The sequence below is a fragment of the Apteryx mantelli genome, chromosome 28, assembly GCF_036417845.1.
Source record: "Apteryx mantelli isolate bAptMan1 chromosome 28, bAptMan1.hap1, whole genome shotgun sequence".
NCBI classification, from domain to species: Eukaryota; Metazoa; Chordata; class Aves; order Apterygiformes; family Apterygidae; genus Apteryx; species Apteryx mantelli.
In genome coordinates this window covers 5457410-5476665 of record NC_090005.1, presented here as the reverse complement: position 1 = coordinate 5476665, position 19256 = coordinate 5457410, and the positions used below count along the sequence as shown (strand labels likewise).

The 19256-nt window shown below is 55.1% G+C and overlaps 1 protein-coding gene across 1 annotated transcript; it reads right to left on the bottom strand.

The window, feature by feature from the left end:
- Nucleotides 1–4226: 4226 nt before the first annotated feature.
- Nucleotides 4227–17851, bottom strand: LOC106495887 (vasoactive intestinal polypeptide receptor 1-like). Its single transcript, XM_067311798.1, has 13 exons — nt 17774–17851; nt 14832–14955; nt 10852–10959; nt 9692–9801; nt 9315–9412; nt 8530–8662; nt 7388–7541; nt 6348–6408; nt 5976–6042; nt 5774–5865; nt 5304–5433; nt 4676–4717; nt 4227–4319 (listed from the first exon to the last, which is right to left on the bottom strand). The coding sequence occupies exons 1-13, from the start codon at nt 17849–17851 to the stop codon at nt 4227–4229; spliced, it is 1290 nt and encodes a 429-aa protein (XP_067167899.1).
- Between the last annotated feature and the right edge of the window lie 1405 nt (nt 17852–19256).

The following is a 19256-nucleotide window of genomic DNA, read 5'->3' as shown; positions in this document are numbered from 1 at the left end:
CGCTTTGCTCCTCAGCTGAGCTCTCCTTGCACCCACTTTCCCACCAAGCAGATGACATTTCCATGCCAAGGCCTCCCCGGATCAGCCTAAAACTGAAGGGCTAAATCACGTTCCCCGAATGAGAATCCAGCTCTCGTTCCCCTTGGCTGCAGGGAAAGCGCAGGGGACGGATGCTGCCGTCACCCACATCGGGACTCAGCCAGCTGACCCCTTCCCCATGCTGAAACTAGTATTTTAAGGACATCTCTCCTGGAGGGGCATCATCACCTTTCCAGCACCACCAGCTCTATGCAATGCTTCGGCCAGCCCTCTCCCTCCCAAAATACCCCGTAGCGACTTTTCTGTGCTGCCTTGGGGTTTCTCAAGGGCGTTATTAGCGCTGAAGGGCCTACCTGCTCTGCCCACAGCCTTGCCCAGCCCGGCAGCCCTTGCTGACCCATTCCCATGGCAATCTCGCCTTTTCCTCGCCTCCAGCCGCTGGCTCCCCGGGTCTCATTGTGCTCCCGCACGCTGGCATCCCGTGCGATCAATGAACCGGGTTCGGAAACAGGGCCAAGCCTGCGAATCAACACCCGGGGAACCCTTAACTTGGCTCCGTTGTGCTTTTCACTCCGTAATTACCCTTTTTGTTCAGGGCTGTGTCAATGCAGCAGCCCGAGAGAGCTGGGTTTAGCTCTCGGGGGAGAGGTAGGACGGCACGGGCTAGAGGATCGCCTTTGCGCCGGGAGATGCCGGAGGTGGAGGTGTGTGGTGTGAAGCCTGACCTGGATTTCTTCAATTGAAAACTGGCCCCGGGGCTCTTTTGTAGACTCAGAGCCCAGGCCTGACCCAGGGCTACTGAAGTCCGGCGTTGGGTGGTTGCAGCCGCCGCGGAGGGCAGGGAGCAGGACACCCTCCCTCTGTGGCTACGGGGAATTTCCACTTGCTCTTTTGGCCCGAGCAGGGAATTCAGGGGATGTTCGGTGGGTCCCGCCAGCTGCCCCGGGAGGAGACCGGCCCCAAACCCAGGCCTCCAGAGCAAAGCTGCTGCGGTGGCCAAGGTTTTGTCGCTCCCGGGAAGCCCCTGTGAGCTGCATTTGACTTTTTGCTTTGAATATAGCCCAGAGTGAACCTGAAATGAAGCGTGAAAGGGTGGAAACCATGGGGCGTGGGTGCTGCCCTAACTCAAGGGACCCATAGTGCAGGCTCGCACGGCACACAAAATTTTTCATCCCCTTTCCCCCGGCATCCCCTTTCGCCGCTGGGTGCTATGGTGACGTCGGGCCTCAGCCCACCTGGAAACACCGGCCCCCGGGGAAACGGGGGAAGGCAGAGCACTGGGGACAAGTGAGGATGGGAGATGGCAGATGAAATAACCAGCAGCAGAAGTGCCCTCGGGGGACCCTTCTTGGGTGTCCGTCCAAAGGGTCTTCGCTTGTGCCGACATAGAGCTGGGACATGGGGATGGGGGCATTTGCTGCAGCAGGATGAATCCCCCAAGCCGTGGAGCCCCGTGTTGGCACAGGGCACATCCCGGAGCCGACTGGTGCAAGGGGGATGGAGACGGTGAGGATGCAGGCACCGGGGAGCAGCTCTGCACCCTTGGCGTGAGTGCCACAGTGGGGCACCCCAGGGTGTCCGAGCTGTGGACCCGGCTCTCCAGAGGAGCAGAGCAAAGAAGCAAGAGGCAAATACACAGCTCTCCCAGCCTGAAGACAAGCCAGCACAGCCAGAACCTCTGTGTTATTCCCATCCCCATTGCTGATTAACCCTCTCCTGGCCGGGGCAGTGGAGGGGGACACCGGAGGGTCCCCCAGGTCTTGCCGAAGCGCTGGGACACGTTAGGGGCAGTGTGCACCCCTTACCTTCCTCTCTGGGTGCTCTCGGGGCCCAGGCAGAGTCATTCGGTGCCGGCACCAGAGGCCAGCAGCCCCGGGGGAACGCAGGGGTCCCTCCACGCTGGTTGAGCCTGCGTCCAGGGTGGACTGCGTGGGAACACGGCTCACTCCAGGGCTGACACGCTGGATCTGATGTCAGTGCCTGTGGCGGCATTGCAAGGCCGCAGTGCCACCCACAGGCTCCAGGAAAAACACCCCTGTTCTCTTGGACACCCCTATATGGGGAGGACAAGTGACCCCCAGGAGCAGGTGCATCACAGCGTGATGCAAACTTTGTTTGCAGGCTGAGAGGGTGCAGAGCAGCGGCACGCCAGCGCTCCCATGTCTACGGTGGGCTCGGCAGGCTCCGCTCCGTGCCAAGAGGCTGCCGGGTCAGTGCCCAGCAATCACCAGCAGGTCATTCAGGGCACAGGCTTATCACCAAGAAACGGCCATTTGCAGCTGCAAAGACGTGTAAAACGTGGTGGCTTTCAAAGCATTATGGCAACTGAGACATTGCTGCTAAGTGTCCCCTGTCCTGGTGCAATCTGCTGTCGCTGTCTGCCTTGTATCCCTGCCAGGGAGTCCCGCAGTAGCTGCATCTTCCTCGCTAGTGATGGAAAGAGATGCTTATTCACCTGCAATCTCATCCTGGCTGCAGCAGGCATTTGTTTGACAGCTGCTGTAGCCCTCCGGAGTTTTCTTGTCCAACAGTGCAGGACGTTGCTAGCCTGGGTGGTGTCTAGTGGAGCCTCAAATCAAGCCTGGGGCTCTGTGTTAACATCTCAATGCCTCTCTCTCCCTGAGACCTGGCAGGGATCTCTGGAGAGCCCGCAGTCTGGAAAGTGGCCAATGGATGGGTTTTATTTAAGGAAGGACATGTGGCTACATGGAGAAATTAAAACGCAGGAAGTTTGAGAAGCTCTGCTGAGATCAAATGGCTCAGGTCTCGGGAAAACACAGCTCGGCGCAGAGGAGAGACCAGGAAGTTTGCAGAAGGGCATTCGAGGGCTCACTTGCTCCTGGCAAAAACGGTAGCCAAGGCAGGATCTGCCCAGGGAGCAGCAACGATGCTCCTGGGGGAGCAAACAGGGACTCCCAGCAGATTTTGGTGCAAGTGGGGCTTTCAGCCATCTCCTGCTCCTGGGACCAGGCTTCTCGTGCTCTGCAGATGGGACTAGGGAGAGTGTGAAATGAGGCCATGATGCGCTGGTGATCTGGGCTTGGGCAGGGAACAAGAGCAGACCTGGCATCTCTGGGCCATGAACTGCATCTGTCTTGCTCTCCTCGCTTCCTCCTGCCCTGCTGCTCTTCTCTGCTCACTGATCCATGGCCAAGACCTGGTTGCTTCTCTAGGCAAAGCAAAAGCAGATATTCCTTCCCTGCAGGCATTTCCAGGCATTACAGATATTGGCAGGGTTTCTACCCTCTTGCAAGCCTGGTACCAAGTTACCTAGGCAGGTGTTTGCACAGCAAATCAGACCACCAGAAAGTGATGCTGTGTTCCTGCACGAGATTTTATTGGCCAAAACCTTATCAGCCAGCTGACCCAGGTGAGCCCCATTGCTTGCAAACCTCCACATCCCTCCAGAACAGTGCTGGGGGGCAGGTGGGGGGAAGGCTGCAGCTGTGCCAGTGAGGAAGGGCTGCAGCCTGCAAAGAGTCCCAGCAGTGTGAAGGAACTCAAGAGGCTGCAGAGCCCCCCTGAACCCATGGCATGGCCCAGAGTGCCCCATCTTCCCCAGCATCCAGAAATGGCTGAAGCAACAGGCACAAGGAAAAGTTTGGGGAGCAGGGGGTGGATCTGAGTCATCAGGCAATCAGGGGCTCATCAAGAGCTTGTCATTTGTCATCTCTCTTTGATTTTGCTTCTCCCACCCCTGGAATGGCTCCTAGGAGCTGTGTTTAGGCATTCTCCTGTAAGGGAAGCAATTTCATAAACTAAGGAAGGAGGGGGAAAAAAAAATCCATCAATAAAACTCGCTAGGATTGGGGATGCTTCAGCTTTCTTTCTGGTGCCAAACAAAAAATGTGAAACCTGCATCTGATCCTTCATGAAATGGTATTTGTGTTTCCTAGCCAGGCCCAGGGCAGAAAAGACAGAAGTATTCTTGGGTTTGCCTAAAACACAGAAAATTGCTACGACTGCTTTGGGCAGGTAAGATATAATCACATATTAGCAAGGAGCCACAGGAACAGCCAGTTCACAAGTAGCTAGAGACTTTCCCAGTCACTGTTCACATCAGTCTCTGAGGACAGGAGAGCCGGGAACCAGAAAATCCCATTTATTGTGTTTCTGGCTGCAGCACTGTAGCTATGAAGCTGCACGGCCACGGTCCTTGGAGAGGAATTTCCTACCAACCGCCTTCATCATGCTGTGAAATCTTGCGTCGCCAGGTTGAAGACGTTGCTTTCCATGGACGACTGCCACTTGCCCCAGTTCCTCTTGATCTCAGCCTGGACCTGGACCGGCACCAGAGCAGCGCTGGATCCGTGGGCATGGTGTCTGCCAGGCCAGCCACAGCCCCACAAAGGCTGTGCCTGCCTCACGTGGCACCCAGGGCTCAACGGGGGCTTTGAGGGTGCAAAAAGAAAGGGACCCCAAGGATGACAACGTATGGTGCACACGTGCACCCCACAGCGCTGTGTGCATGCATGTTTGCACATTTGGTGTGCACGTATTTGTGTGGACAGGTGTTTGCACACATGCATGGCTGCATGCACATGATGCCCATCCGTGTGCACACTTGACGTGCCTGCACACGTGGCTGTGGATGGCTGGTGGGCAGATGCTGCGGGGGGCAGGGGGGGGCACTCACCTCCCCATTGAGGAAACAGTACAGCAGAGCCACCAGGAAGCCCTGAAACGCACAGAAAGGACAAGCTTCACCCAAGGAAAGTGGCTGGATCTCTGTGCGCACATCCACCGCCCCACACTTAGCATCCTCCCAGAGCAGAGCTGCCTCTAGGGTCCAGCTCAGAGCCTGACAGCAGAGAGGCCTGGGACCAGCTTCTGGGACCTCTTATGCCTGGTTATCAGCCCCGTGTGCAGTACAAGGATGGGATCGGTGCGAGCTGTTTGCTGGACCGCAGTCCTTGTGCTTGGTCTCTAGTGTCCGAGGTCTGCCTGGGATGCAGCCCTCTCCTGAATGAGCACGGGGCCCCAGCCCCTGTGACACATCCCGGGGGTGTCTGGCATGATCTCAGGATGGGATGGGAATGTAGGGATTTTGCAGCCCACGTGGCAAAGTCAAGCTCTGCTTCCTGGTGTGACAGGGAGCTAAGCCCCAGGCTCAGGGCAGCCTGATGGAGAGAAAAGCTGCCAAAGGGGCAGGTTGGACTACAGTGAAGTAGCTCTGGATTGGCCCTGGGAGAAGGTGTGAAGGTGAAGCCCGAGGAAACAGGCTCTGGGGTCCTGCTCCTGCCCCTGCCTTTCCCCATTAACACCTGGTAGGAGCCGAGGACCAGCTCGAAGTACAGCCGGGCAGCCACGCCGATGTGTTCGGGGAAGAGCGCGAACACCACGTAGTGCACCCCGAAGAGAGGGATGAGGAGCAGTGTGGACTTTGTGAGCCTCCTGGAGAGGATTGCAGCATGAGCAGAGGCCCAGGTGCAGGTGGTCACATGCTGCCCTGATGAAACACCCCCTGAAAGGCTGCCCTGTAGCAAAATCTCAGGAAAGCAAAGCATGAGACACCCCCTGGGGAAGCAACACTTTGCACTGCTCAGGCTCTCCCTGGGCACAGAAATACCCTCTGAGAGCCAAGACCTTCCCAAAATATAGATGTCAACCCAGAGGGGGGTTTCCATCAAAGGCAAGTCTCAGAGGTTCCTTGGTCAGCTCTCCTCTATGCCCCAGGTCCCCCCCAAACCAGAGGGGCAAGGGAACCCCCAACCTTCCCCAAGCTATCCCTTACATGTACTGCTGCTTGTAGTTTTTGCTGATGTCTGGAGACCAGATCTTCTGTGCTAACATCCTGGTGACATTGAGGAAGATGAGGAAGTTCACCTGGCATGGAAAGCCTTGTCTCAGGCTCTGCAGCGACTCCCTGGTTGGGTCCTCATGTCTGTGTGGGACCGCCAGGCTTTAGCACCAGGATGCTCTGGGAATATACTCACAAATATGGCCAGGAGGATGGGAGCCTTGATCACCCACCAGTACAGGCTACTATAGTCATCCCAGCACCTATGGGAGAAGGGAACCAGCAGGGCTCTGCTGCCCGCTTGCACACCTTCAGCCCAGGTCTTGCCCCTCCAGCTACCCCAGCCTGCTGCCCCATTTGCACAGCACCCCTTGCAAAGGCTCCCCACCATAGCAGGAATCTTTGGGCACCACCAGAAAATAGAAATAGCATTAAAATTAGATGTTGCTCTGGTTCTTCCCTTGGGGCACCAGGGCCAACCCCTGCCTGGTTTTCCATGCAAGAGATTTGTCCCCTGGTACATGTGGCCAAGCTGGCCTGGAGCAAGAAGAGGGGTGGCATCTCTTACCCATGGTTGTCATACTGCAGTCTGGTGATGATCCACACACACACTGTCAGCATGGGGACACCTGCAAGGACAGGACCAGGGTGGGACACAGAGTCATCCTGGGGCTCTGGGGAAGCTGCTGTGGCTCCCCTCCATCCCCTGCCCCTTCTACCTGTGTCTGGCATCAGGCTGGGGTCCTGGAGGTGATAGGAAGGCGCAGCCTCTCCCTGCTTCTCCAGCTTTTAGAAGGGGATGATGTCCACTAATGGTGATGTGCCTGCCTGTGTCACCCCCAGACACCCCCTCTGCTGTCCCTCCTGCCCCTTACCTCTAACCTGGGCTCCCTGGAGGGGTGTTTGCAGCCCCAGGTGGATGAGGCCAGGGAAGTGGGACAGATTTGTCTCCATCCCATCCTGACCCATCAGGGATGGGTTGGCAGCAGATGCTCCAAAGGCTCTTTCATTAAGAACTTGTTGGCATTAGCAAATATTTTCCCCTTTCAGTGATTGTCCAGTGACTTCCATCTCTGGTCTTTGCTGCATCTCTAAGTGGCATTCTCCTTCACTTAAACCTCTCTAGCTCAATAGCTGGTTTCCACAGCAATTTGTGATTCAAATGTCAGTACAGAAATGCCGGGAGGAACAGAGAGCAAGCTTGCCGCAGCCCCCGCCTATGAAACAAGGCTGACATTTCAGATTGATCTGGTAAACGGTTTGCTTTTTCCACACTTGACCCCGGTGGGGAAGGCTCACATCTCCCCCAGCACCTGCTTCCTGAAGGGGAAAGGACGAGGACAGAACACCCAGTGCTGGACCAGCTTTGTGGGCTGTGGCTGGCAGGACACCACCAAGCACTAGGCAATGAGGAGAGAATGACAAGGCGACATGCCAAGAGTGGCTATCAGGAAGGTCTTGTCTGTGGCTCACCGGCCAGGCAGGTCTCAGAGCAGTGAGTCCAGGCAATGTCCTGACTCCTCCAGCCACAGCAGAGAGAGGGCAAGGGGGATGTGTTAACAGGACCTCGCTGGAGGTGTTGATGTGCCAGGCAGGCACTGCACTCACCCCAGCCGATGAGGATGTACCACCAGATGTACCTCTTGTCGGAGATGAAGGTGAGTAGCAGCAGGGTCTGCAGGTACATCCCCTCCACCAGCAGCCAGTAGAAGTTGGCCAGGACCGAGTACTGGAAGAAGGCAATGGCTGCTTTGCAGTTCACCTAGTGAGGATGGGGAGGAGAAAGGCTCAGTGGCACTGGCTGGCAGGTGGACCTGGTCCTAGAGGGAGCAGGGGGTGGCCAGTATCACTGTCCCTGCTATTCCTTGGGTGGCACAGCTGCCTCCCTTCCTGTGGCAGCACGCTCCTCTGCACCTAAGGCCACCTCTCCTCCTGCTCTGCGTGCAGTTTAGCTCAGGGCCGTGGAGCCACAGGATGGACCAAGAAGCTGGAGATGGTGAATGATCTCACAGCTGGGGAATCAGACACACCTGCCTCCTCCAGGACCCTTTGAGGTGATGGAGCTCTCAAGAAGACCTGCAATGCCCTTTCAATGCAATGACATTGTGACACCTCTGTCCCTTGCATCTCTCCCTGCCTGCAGCCCTCCATCCTCCCATCTCACCCTCTGGGGTCTCCCCCCAGCTTGCTGCTCATCTCCAGAAAGTCCTGTGTGCCCCAGAGGAGCTGGACCGATCCCACACAGCACATGCAGCATTCTCTGCTCTCCCTGTGCAGAGAGCATGCAACATGGGCCTGTGACCACAGGGCCAGGCCTGTGCTGCTGTTATTGTAGGTCCTTTAGAAACCTGCCCTGGGCTTGTTGCTGTTTGTGTCCACAGTGTTGTAACTGGGCTGTGTGTAGGGGATTGTTTCTATTTACAACCCCAAACCTGTGCATCAGGAGCTGCAAGGCCTGCGCATTTGCTTGTACATGGTGTACTGCTGGGGCGGTGCAAACATATAGTCCCTCCAGGAGTCTCTATCTGGGACCAGGGAGAGCTCTGAGGGCAGATGATGTTCTCTGGATGTAGTTAGGACCCAAACACTGTTGTGAATCTCCTAAAGTCCGCCCAAGCTAGCCTTTCCTCCCCAGACTCACTCTTTCCCTCCTCTTCGCAGGGCTAAATCTGCTAAATTCAGACTCCCAGACAGCAGCACACGTGGCACCCGCTCCTGCATCGTGTCCGGGCTGAGGCCAAGCAACTTACTGTTGACATCGTGCAGTGGTCGATGGACTCGTCTGAGAAGAGAACGGAGTCTTTGATGAACACGGCAGCCCCACGCAGTATGAAGGAGGTGAAGAAGTGGATGTGGATGGAGTTCCTGGTGCAATGCAGCTTCCTAGGGTAAGGAAGAGATATGCTGTGTCCAGGGAGGAGGCGAAAAAGCAGATAGGCAGAGAAGCCTTTTGTTTGCAAATAATACAGGCACTGAGCGCTGGTTTGCACCAGGGATGCTCTATAAACTCTCACTGCAGCTAGGACACATCTGGACCATCACTTCTGAGTGCCAGGCTTGACCAAGACATCTAGGCAGAGCTGTCAGGGCATATGGCCTTACCATGACCCAAGTGACACCGCAATTCATGTAAAAGTGAGGGGGGAGGAAGCAGGTTCAAGCTCTGATTCCCAGATCCCTCCTGCCCCTGGCACAGCAGCTGGGAGCCTCTTCCTTTGCTTGCACCCCGGCCTGGTGGGCTGTGCCTTGGCAGCGGTGGGGCGCAAAGCCCTGCACAAGGTTTTGCTGCTCTGAACTCCCTAAAGGAAGGAGTTTTGCTGTGCTAGAGACTGCTGGCCTGGGATGAGGCATGCTGGGGAACATCCCAGCAATCATCTCCAGAGAGCATCCTCCTGGCAGCACACCGAGGTCTGCAAAAACAAGGCTTGAAAGGGGAAGCTGAGGGTTCAAAGTCAGTCAGAAAGACAATATTGTGCTTTTATCTGTCATGCTTTGGCATGGACGAGCTCACAGAGTGGCCAGAGCCAAGCCCTACCTGAAGCACGAGAAGATACCAATGGCCAGGAACAGGGCTGCCAGGGACATGGAGTAGCCACAGGTGTAAAGCGCCTTCATGGTGATAAAGTAGCCTTTCTGGAAGGGAAATCACTGGCTTAGTGAGGGATCAGGGCAGCACGGGCAGGCTAGAGTCCTTGGAGGTGCTGTTGTGATGAGCAGGGGAGGGGGCCAGGTGCTGCCCACTTGCGTGACCACCCAGCTTAACTCAGATCCCATAGAGCAATCCATAAACAAGGACAAGGCCAGGGAGACATCTTGGACAGACTCCCCACATTGCATTGCCCTACAGCACAGGTTTCCCCCAGAGTAGGGTGATGCCAGCTGCCCCAGGGGACGCTGGGGCCCCACACTCACCCTGGCCTCTGTGTCATTATTGCTGCTGACGACCTCCAGCTCACAGGCGTTGTGGTAGGGAGGGCTGGGAAAGCTCCATCCTGACTCCGTGCAGTTCCTTCGGATCAGAGCTGCAGCAGCAAGAAGGGACCTCATGAGAGCTGCAGGAATCACCCTGCATAATGGCCCCACACCAGCTCCCCGGCCTCAAAGGAAGCATCCCCAACCTGTCCAGCCCAGTGCCAGCACCTACACCAGCACTCTGCTCTCCAGGTTGGTGGTTAAATCCCACCAGCAGCTTTGACACCAGCACACTGCCCAAATGGCCTGGCTGCTGAGAAGCACACCCCATCAGAGCAGCTCAGCATGGGCAGCATGGAAATAAGATCCCATCTCTGCTGTCTAGTGCTATACCCAGAAATGCCAGGACTGGGCAGGGGCACAGTTCATGAAGACTAATGTAGGTCCCCCCTGTGGAGCGGATTAAGAGTAAATCAGGCTTTTTCATCCTGCAAGCACTTCAGCAAGCCTCTCCTGAGCTGTTCTGCCCTAAAGCAAGCACTTTGCCAACCCTTTTCCATTATATCCATGCAAAGAAGTGCTTGGCTATTGCAGGGGCCAGATGAACACTTTGCTTCATGCTTGGCCAGCTCCACAACAGATGGGAGCAGCACTTCGCTCAGCAGCAGTGCCCACCTGGGAAGAGTGGGAGGCCTTGAAGTAATAATGATCATTTGCAGTGTTTTTCATCAGTGTGGCTTGGAGCAGTGCTGAGCAGGTCAGGAGCATTTGCCCAGTCTGTGGATGGGGAAAAGATAGGCACCAAGCAGCAAAGAGCCTGGCCTGGTGTCACCTAGCTGGAAAATGAGGACCCCAGTGCTCTGCCCACACTGTCCCCAGCTCACTCTGGCAGGAGAGCACTTGGGGACTTTTTCAGGGTGGCAGTGTCCCACATTTCTGCTTTCACCTGACCCCTGCTCCAACTGCATTAGGCACCAAGCTGTAGGACAGGGCAGTTGCTGTGGGGTTGCCCCACGGGGCCGAGCACCTGGAGGGCTGACGCAAGGCACCTAGGCAGGGAGGGAGGGATGGATGCATGCAGAGCAGCTCCATCCCTTGGTCCCAGGAGCACCCCCCGTCACAATACCATCTGGATTCAGAGCTTGACACCAGTGTCACACCTTTGGACTTCTTGAAGACATGGTGGATGTCAGGGCAGGCAACTGCTTGGGACTGGCCGACAGGCACAGCCAACCAGCAGCTCACTCCATCCCACTCCGTCAGGCAGCCTGGGGACAGAGGGACCAGTTAGTGCTGCTGGGAACAGACATGGCACTAGGGATGAACACCTTGCCAGGAGACAGCCACCTGGGCTTCCCCAGGAAACACCCCCATGGTGGCGATTCTCAGCAGGAAACAAGGACAAACCCATTTAGGGGAGCAGGGAGCAGTGAGGGGAAGAAAATGCTTGCAGCTCCATGGCACCTGGTCCTAAGGGACAGCCTGAAGCAGGCATGTCAGTGGCTGCCCAGCCCAGACATGCTGTGTGGCTGTAACAGGAGATTGAGACCAATGAGTTGTCATTTGATCTATAACGCCATGTCATACCCCATCAGGAATTAGGAGCATCCTGGCTCCAGTTCTGAGAATTGCCTCTTTGAGGCTCTGAGCTCTCCTTTTAGCCCTGCAGCAAGCAAGGGACTGATATTTCCTGGGGCTACGTCAGACTCAAAGCTCCTGTGGAGGGATCCTGGGGTACACAGGTGCAGGAAACACTGGGACTCACAGGACAGTTGAGGTTGGAAGGGACCTCTGGAGATCATCTAGTCCAACCCCCCCTGCTCAAGCAGGGTCACCTAGAGCACATCACCCAGATAGCTCCTGAATATCTCCAAGGATGAAGACTCCACAACCTCTCTGGGCAACCTGTTCCAGTGACTTTCCTGGGCTAGTCAGCAGCATCTAAAATAATGATGTTTCCATGCTGAATTTCTATTTCAGGGAGGGCCTACCATCCTTGTGAGCCTACTGGGGGAGCCAGTTATGTCTGGCTAATAGGAAAGTAACAGGGGTGGATAGGGAGGATATTAGGGCAAGTCAGCAGCCTCACTTTTATCCCAGAATCCCCTCAGATACAGGCCCTGCGTTGTTGCTGTACAGTCAGCAAAGAGCCTCCTTCCTCAAAGCACTAACAAGAACAACCCTAGGACATACGAGGCACCCAAGCAGGACAGGAGAGGAGGATGGAGAGAACACAGAAAATGCAGGCAGGTTAGCTGAAGAGCAGAAATCAAAACCTGTCCCTTGCTGAGCTGAGAGCAGAAGGCAGAGCCAAACAGGAACCTGCCCTGCAGGGACCAAGCAGCCACAGGGGCTCTGCAGTGCTGGCCAGGACATTTCTCCTTTCCTCCTCCTGAGGGATGGAGGAAACGCTGTTCTCCGGCAAGCGTTGCAATTAGCTTAGATATATTTTGCTTCTCTACCTAGCGCTAAGTTTGTGTTTAAATAACTCCCCAATTGCCTTGGAAACGAGCACAGCCAAGCAGGCACAGAGCCTTGAAGAATTAGCAGTACAGCACACCAGGATGAGACACAGACATCACACTTGCAGGACAGCTCTTCCCTGCACATGTACATTATTAACCTTGTAGATACACATTATTAACCTGAGTCATATTTATTCCCACTCAGGGAATGTGGAATCAGACAAGTCTAATTAGTTTTCTCCAGTTTCAGCAAAGCTGACTGTTGGTATCTTGGCCAGGCTTGGAGGGATTTGCAGGGCTGTCATTATAAAGCCAAGGTACATCTTAATTTCTGCTTTGAAGGACTGGCAAAATGAACACAACTACCAGACCTGGACAGTTGCTGAGGGCAGTTCATTTCTTGGGGGGTGATAAAAAACATCTGGATGTGCTAGATCTGTCTGAGAACTCTAAGTGGATCTCTCCCACTGCATGAATAAGCTCTTCCAGCACGGAAGGCAAGTGCTGCTGGGGACGGGAAGACCTTGTGCCATCCCATAGATCCACCCTAGAAATGGCAGAGCAGGTAGATCCCCAGGCAGCAAAGTGCCTCCTCCACCAGGGATGGGGAGAAAAGGTTTTAAGCCCCACTTACCACTCTTTCCCTCTCTGGGCAGCTGTGGGGTCTAAAGAACCACATTTCTTGGAGCTGTGCAGGAACAGGGATATATGGGATGTCCCCTTTGAAGAAGGCCACAGAGAAGACGGAGGGGACTTCTGGTGGGACAGAGCTCAGAAAAACACAAGCAAAGGAACCATTGCAAATCATTGCAGATCTGCCCACACTGGCATGAGAACCACAGTGGTGGACAGGAGCTGTAGCTTCAGTGTCTCTGCAGTGTTTCTTGGGGCTGGCCACATCCTCATGCTGTCCAGTGTCCCCAGGCTCCCGTGCTGTATCTCAGCTAGCCAATGCTGGGCTGCATTAATGCTGCAGCGAGCCAAAGCAAGTCACACCAGTTTAGCCCAGCAGCCCAAGATGTTTGGTTTGGATTGACCCAAAGCAACCTGTTTCATTTGAATGTTCCCGGTGGAGGACTGGAATTTCCACAAGACCAACATTATCCTTGTGACATTTTTCTTGACATGGCAGAAAGTTTTTCCAAAGTGAAATCTGATGAGAAGTTCCTGCTCAGCATTTCTACTGATTCATTATACACAGACCTGCCAGGGCTGGGTCCCTACTTCTTGCTGCTCTAACTAGTATCTAGATACCTCTAAAACTGAGCATGTGGGCCTCACCAATGGGTTCACCAGGAGTGTAAATTATTTCTCAGCTGCTTTGGAGCAGTAAACCCTGCCAGCCCTGAGAGCTTTTCAGGCACAGGAACAGACTTTGAACTGAAAGCACTACAAAAGCAACAGCAAATGCTATGTCTAACCAGGTTTACGACCCCTCTGTGGGTTACTTCGCATGATGCTGAAGCCCGAGGTCTCTGTGCTGTTCCCTCACACTGTATTGTCACCATCTCTTGGTCATCTGAGCTGGTTTGTCCCCACTGTGGGCACACAGGAGGTGAGAATTGCCCATCAACCTCCCCCATCATCACCATTTTGTGCCAGTCTCTGGGCTGGACCCTTCCCACAGTGGCAAGCAAGGGGAAAGGGGTAAAGCCAGCCTAAGTGGGCAGTGGAGACTGTCATATCTTTAATCATGCTTGAAATCAAGCAGGAAACCTGGGATTAAATACTGATTTTAATTATGCATTCATTTTAGGAAAATAACTAAGAAGTATGAGATTCCTTTCCCTAGCTGGCACTATATGGTCTGCAAAATGAACCTTTTTCAATCAATTTGGCTTTTCTCTGCTAAGCAGGATGGTATGTTACATCTCTGCACAGTTACTTAAGCAATTATGCACCTTTACATGCATTTACTGAGATCCTTCTTTTTTACTTTTGTATTAGATGAAACCTATTGAATGATGCATGACTTTTATCACTTAGTGATAATTTTTACCCGGAATTTGAGCCAAGCTGCATTTGGATGGAAATTGAAATGCAATTAAAAAGTGTACAAAAGCAGCACTTTTAAACTGTTTTTCAATTAATTAGTTTAAAAGTGCCAGATACCTAAAAATTAAGTTGCTCAAAACATGTTTTGCATTAAGACTAACTGAATTAGGAAGGAAAGAAAGTATTAAGCCGTGACAGGTACTGCGTGGCTTGAGGCACTGACAGGCAGGGCTTGGTGTGCAGAGGGTTGTGAGCATGGATCATGTGCATACCATGTCCCAGCATGTGCTTGGACAGAGGGACACATGGACGCCCCTCCTACTGGCTCTGCTCTGGACCGGTTTGATCAAGGGAAGCCGTGACAGAGCCTGGGGGGCTGGTCTCTGTGTCCACTTGCACCTCTCAGCCCACCCGGATCCCCCACTGCAATCTCAGCCTCCCTCTCCCCTGCAGGCGCACACTTGGGGGCCCTCCGAGCATGCTGCACCTGGCCTTCACCTCTGCACTGTTCTCCAGGTCTCTGGAAATACCTGCTTTTTTTTCCCCTCCAATCCCCTGGGCATGCTGCAACCCCCTTAACAAGGATTTTTCCCCCCTGAAGAGCCCGTTAGCAAACTCTTACCATTCCCTAGTTGTGCTCCTGAGAGATACATGCCCCACGCACGGCCAGCAGCTCTCACCTTGCTGCCCGGGGTGCTCCAGGGAGGCCGGGGTCTGGCTTTCGCTCCTGATAATCTGCAGACATTCAGCCTCTTGCTTTTGGAAATAGAGAACGATGGAGCAGTCAGGATGTGTTGCTCGCACCTGGGGAAGGGAATGGACAGACAGCAGGACACAGGGCATTAAAAGGCCTGACCACACAGGATACCAGCTGATATTCACTATTTCTGCTGCAGCCAGCCCCAGGAGAGCCTATCTAGACAGCCATGCTTTTTGAGCCCTGACATTTCCCTTTGCTTTATACTGCTTGCCTTGTAAACACCATAAAGAACCAGAGCAATTATTTCTAATTCTTTCTGAAAGTGTGTTATGGTTAAGGGCATCGCTCTGCCAAGATGCAAGCGCTATATGGAAGAGCTGAGCTTTCAAGACATAGGGGCCCAACCCCATTAGTAGGGCAGATGGGAGCACATTCAAAGCTAGAGTGAGAACCACGTAATTAGAGATAAAAACCACCTATTCGGGCATGTCTAATCCTTCCCTTGCCAGCTGGGGCAGGCCTGTTTCTGCAGTAGGTTTTGCTCACGTTCAGGTCAGTCTGTTTTAACCAGAGCCATCTGCAACGGCTGTCAGAGTTCTCCCTTCTTCTATTCCACAGCCCTCTGGGGAGATGCTTCAAAACAGACATGCCAACCTCGTTAAAGCTTTACAAGCCAAGGTAACAAGGTGTGGAAGCATGCTCCGGCCCCATGACTCCCAAAAGGGCTGGCAACACGGTCCTGGGGCAATGGAGCTGGACACCCTGGGGCCTCCACTGAGCTGAGGTCTGGGTTTTGCCCCCATCTGTTTGCACCTGGAGAACTGGAACACTGCAAGATAAGGGCTGACCTGAGGCCAGCCCATGAATTCTGCATGCCCAGGTGGGGATACAGCAGCATTTAAGGGGCATTTCCACACTCACAGCCCCACTGGCCAGGAAACCAGGCTGCTGCAGCCAGGCTTGCCTTGGGGATGGGGCTGGTCATTCTTGGACCAGGACACAGGCAGTTCAATGGGCCATGGATGGTTTTTAGGTGGGCAGACAGAGGTGGAGGGGTATGTCCAGCTGGAGAGAGAAAGAGGTGAGGATGGCAGGCAAATGGACCCAAGGACTGGAAGGAAATCTGGGACTGTAAATTATCCTTTTGCCAAGCCCTGTCCTCCTCTCTGCCTTGTCCTGCCCTCTGTGCAGCTACTCACATGGAGTTCCTTCAGCTTTTCCAGTAAATTTCATTTCCTTTTCCTGCTAAAAGTGCCTTTTGCAAGGAAATTCCCAGCCTGGAAAACAGTTTGGTGTGGCAGCTGCTGTGCCCAGCCCTGAGAACACAGGCAGGGCTGCTATCAGACTCGTGCAGTACCCAGATGGGGTGCAGGCACCACAGATCCCCTGTTTAGCTGTGAAGCTGCTGGTGTCTATTTACGGTAATGAAGCCCAATAGCTGGAGCACCAGACCAGGTGATGCACTGTACTCTCATCTAAGCCTGCCTCTAGGCAGCCAGCACCCCTTGCTGTGCCTCAGTTTCCCCATCTGTGTTGGAGGTTAATTCCACCACTCTCATTATAAAGTCCACAGAACCAAGGTCACTGCTGCCCCTGAATAAATGCCACCAGGGTTTGCTCTGGTCCCCTACCCTGACACAATAAATGAGACTTCCCAGCCTGTACAAGGGGAGGGTTCAGCTGCTGCTAATTGCATGCTAATTAACAGGGCACACTGTTCTCTCCACAGGGAGCAGCTGGCTCTCAGCTGTGCACAAGGCAGGGGCACCCATGCAGCACCCACCCATGCGGGGGGAGGCAGGACCAGGAGCACCCCTCCGTGCTGCAGCATCAGGGCACACTGGGGGGAAATGCAGGTGCAGGGAACTCCAGCCCCAGCCCTGAATTATGGCATTGCTGGGGCTGATGCTCCACAGCCAGTGAGAGAATGTGGGATGGAAACTGCCCAGGAGTCACCTGGGCACCAGAGTCAGCTCCCAGCACCCCTGGGGAGCCAGGAAGAAACCTGCCCTCAACCTCAAATGAAGCATTTTGTCTCCCCCCACACACACTTCTTCCTCTTTACTTTCTTCCTTCCCCTCTTTCTCTCCCTTTTCTTGTTTTTCTTTTTCTTTCCATTCTCATTATTTAAAGTCACTCTCCTAGATCACCAGCTCACAGAACAAAGTATTGCCAGGAGAAATCCTGAAGGCTTTGCTGAGAAGCACTGAGCAGAAACACTCGCAGACCTGATCCATCCACCCCCTCCACTAGCATTCACCACTGAAGCAATTTGCCAAGTTCAGTGCCGATTTGCAGGGAACAGCTGTCAGACCCACCATGCATCGCTCAGGGAGCGAAACGTTTTGGTCCCCTGCAGTGTCACCCAGGTCTAGCGCATGGGCTCAGCACCAGCCCTCCCCAGGGTGTCTCCTTGGCACGGCCTCCCACACCGTCCGGCCATCACTTCATGCTGTCTGCATGAACTCAAACCCTCCTTCAGCACAGGAGCTGGCCCTCGAACCCCCGAGCAATGGGGTCACCCCATCCAGCTCCCTGCAAGCTGCTGGGAGCACAGCAGGTCCCTGCACTGTGCGCCTCCCCGCCTGGCTTGCCCGAGCTCCCGAATTCAGCAAATGCTCCTCAAGAAGCTGCTGCAGAAGCACTCAAGGTGAGTGTAGGCAGCATGAGCAGCTTGCAGAGGTGCAGGCTGCCATCACCCTTGTGATCCAGGCAGGAAGGGGCAGGGGAGCCAGAGGGATGAGGATGGGCACATGCTGGGCAAGCCCTATCCCACAGTGGAGTCTGCCTGCAGATGCCACAGGTGCTTTGCTCCCCAGGGCTGGCCAGAGCCCAAAGTGGCTGTCAGCACCCAGCCTCTTCCCCTGCAATCCCTTCCTCCCCAGGGTGCACCCTGCTGCCCCATGCCAGGGTCCCGGGGACACTTACCAGAGGCGCCAGGAGCACGAGCAGCAGGACCAGCAGCTTGCAGGCACCGGGGGGCTGCTGTGGGGGTCCCATGGCCAGAGCAGACCCTGTGCCACCCCATCCACAGGGTGCCCCGGCTCAGCACCCAAGGGATTGGGGACAGCCCAGCTCCTCCTCCTCCATGGCTCTGTGCACAAGGGCCACACCAGGACCCCAGCTCTCGGAGATGGCCCCTCTGCACCCAGCACCCTCCTCTTAACCCCACGTCACCAGCCCTGTCCTGCTCCTGGGTGCCTCTGGGCCCTTCCCGTGGTGGGTGCTTGGGTCCCACTTGGGCAGCCCCAACCTGCACCCACAAGCTGCAGCTACCCTGTGCTCTTTTCCCTGCCTCCTGGTCCCTGCCCGGTGCCTCTGTCTCTCTGCGAGCCTGAATGTCACAGCTCCTGGAGCTGGTAGTATGGCAGGCTCCACCCTCCGCTCCCCCTCCCCACGCAGGAGGCTGGATGTGCCGAGCAGCACGGGGTGGACATCCCAGCCTGGCCCCCACTGGGATCCCAGCACTCCCTTACCCGCTCCCATCAGGGTGCTGGGGTGCCCCGTCTAGGCCCACAGGTGCACGCAGAGGGGGCCTCTCACCTGCTCTGTGGATGCTGCTGAGCTGGAAACCTGCTGGTCAGAGGCTTTGGGAAGCAGGGGGTGCAGCCAGGTGAGTGAGGACAGGATGCAGGGCCCATGCCGAGGTCACACTGCCTCCCAGCTGGCTCCACGCAGGACCTAGGGCTAAAAAGCCCAAAAGTTGCAATGTTAGGGCCACTCAAACACATGCCCCAACACACATGTGCACACAGGGTGGAGGCAGTGATGCTTCTTCAAGCCCTGCCTACACAGGAGCCCCTTTTATGGTGGCCAGTCTGCCCCATCTCCATCACTGGTTCCATCCTGCCCGCTCACTTTCTGCATCCCCTGTTTGGGCAGCAAGGCCCCAGGGCCCCTTCCCATGGATGAAGGAACACACCCTCCACCCAAAGGGGTCCAGGCTGGAAATCAGGTGCTTGGCTAGCAACATACAGCTCTATCTGATAACCTTAACTCTGCCCCATCCCCCCCATGCCCAGAGGCCTCACACAGGGTGTCCAGCACACCAGAGCGCTACATGGAAACCCAGTAGGATGCAGTGGAGATTTTTAATCTCAGATGAACTCATATTTGCAGTGGTTTGGTGCTTTCAGGCACTATACAAAGCTAGAGCACAGCAGTCACTCCAAGCCCCTGAGCAAAGAGTGCTGGTGGGTGCTGGACCCCAGGGTGCAGGGGCACCCGTGCAGGGTTTGCAATAACTGCAAATACACATGCCTCCCTTCAACCCAAAATACCTGTCATAGCAACCCCCCCCCCAGCAGATGCCCAGGACAGGGGCTGCCCTCAGGGCCAGCTATGGTCCCCAAGACCCTCATCTGGGGTCTTCTCTGCATATGTCTCAACCTCCATGCTATAAAGC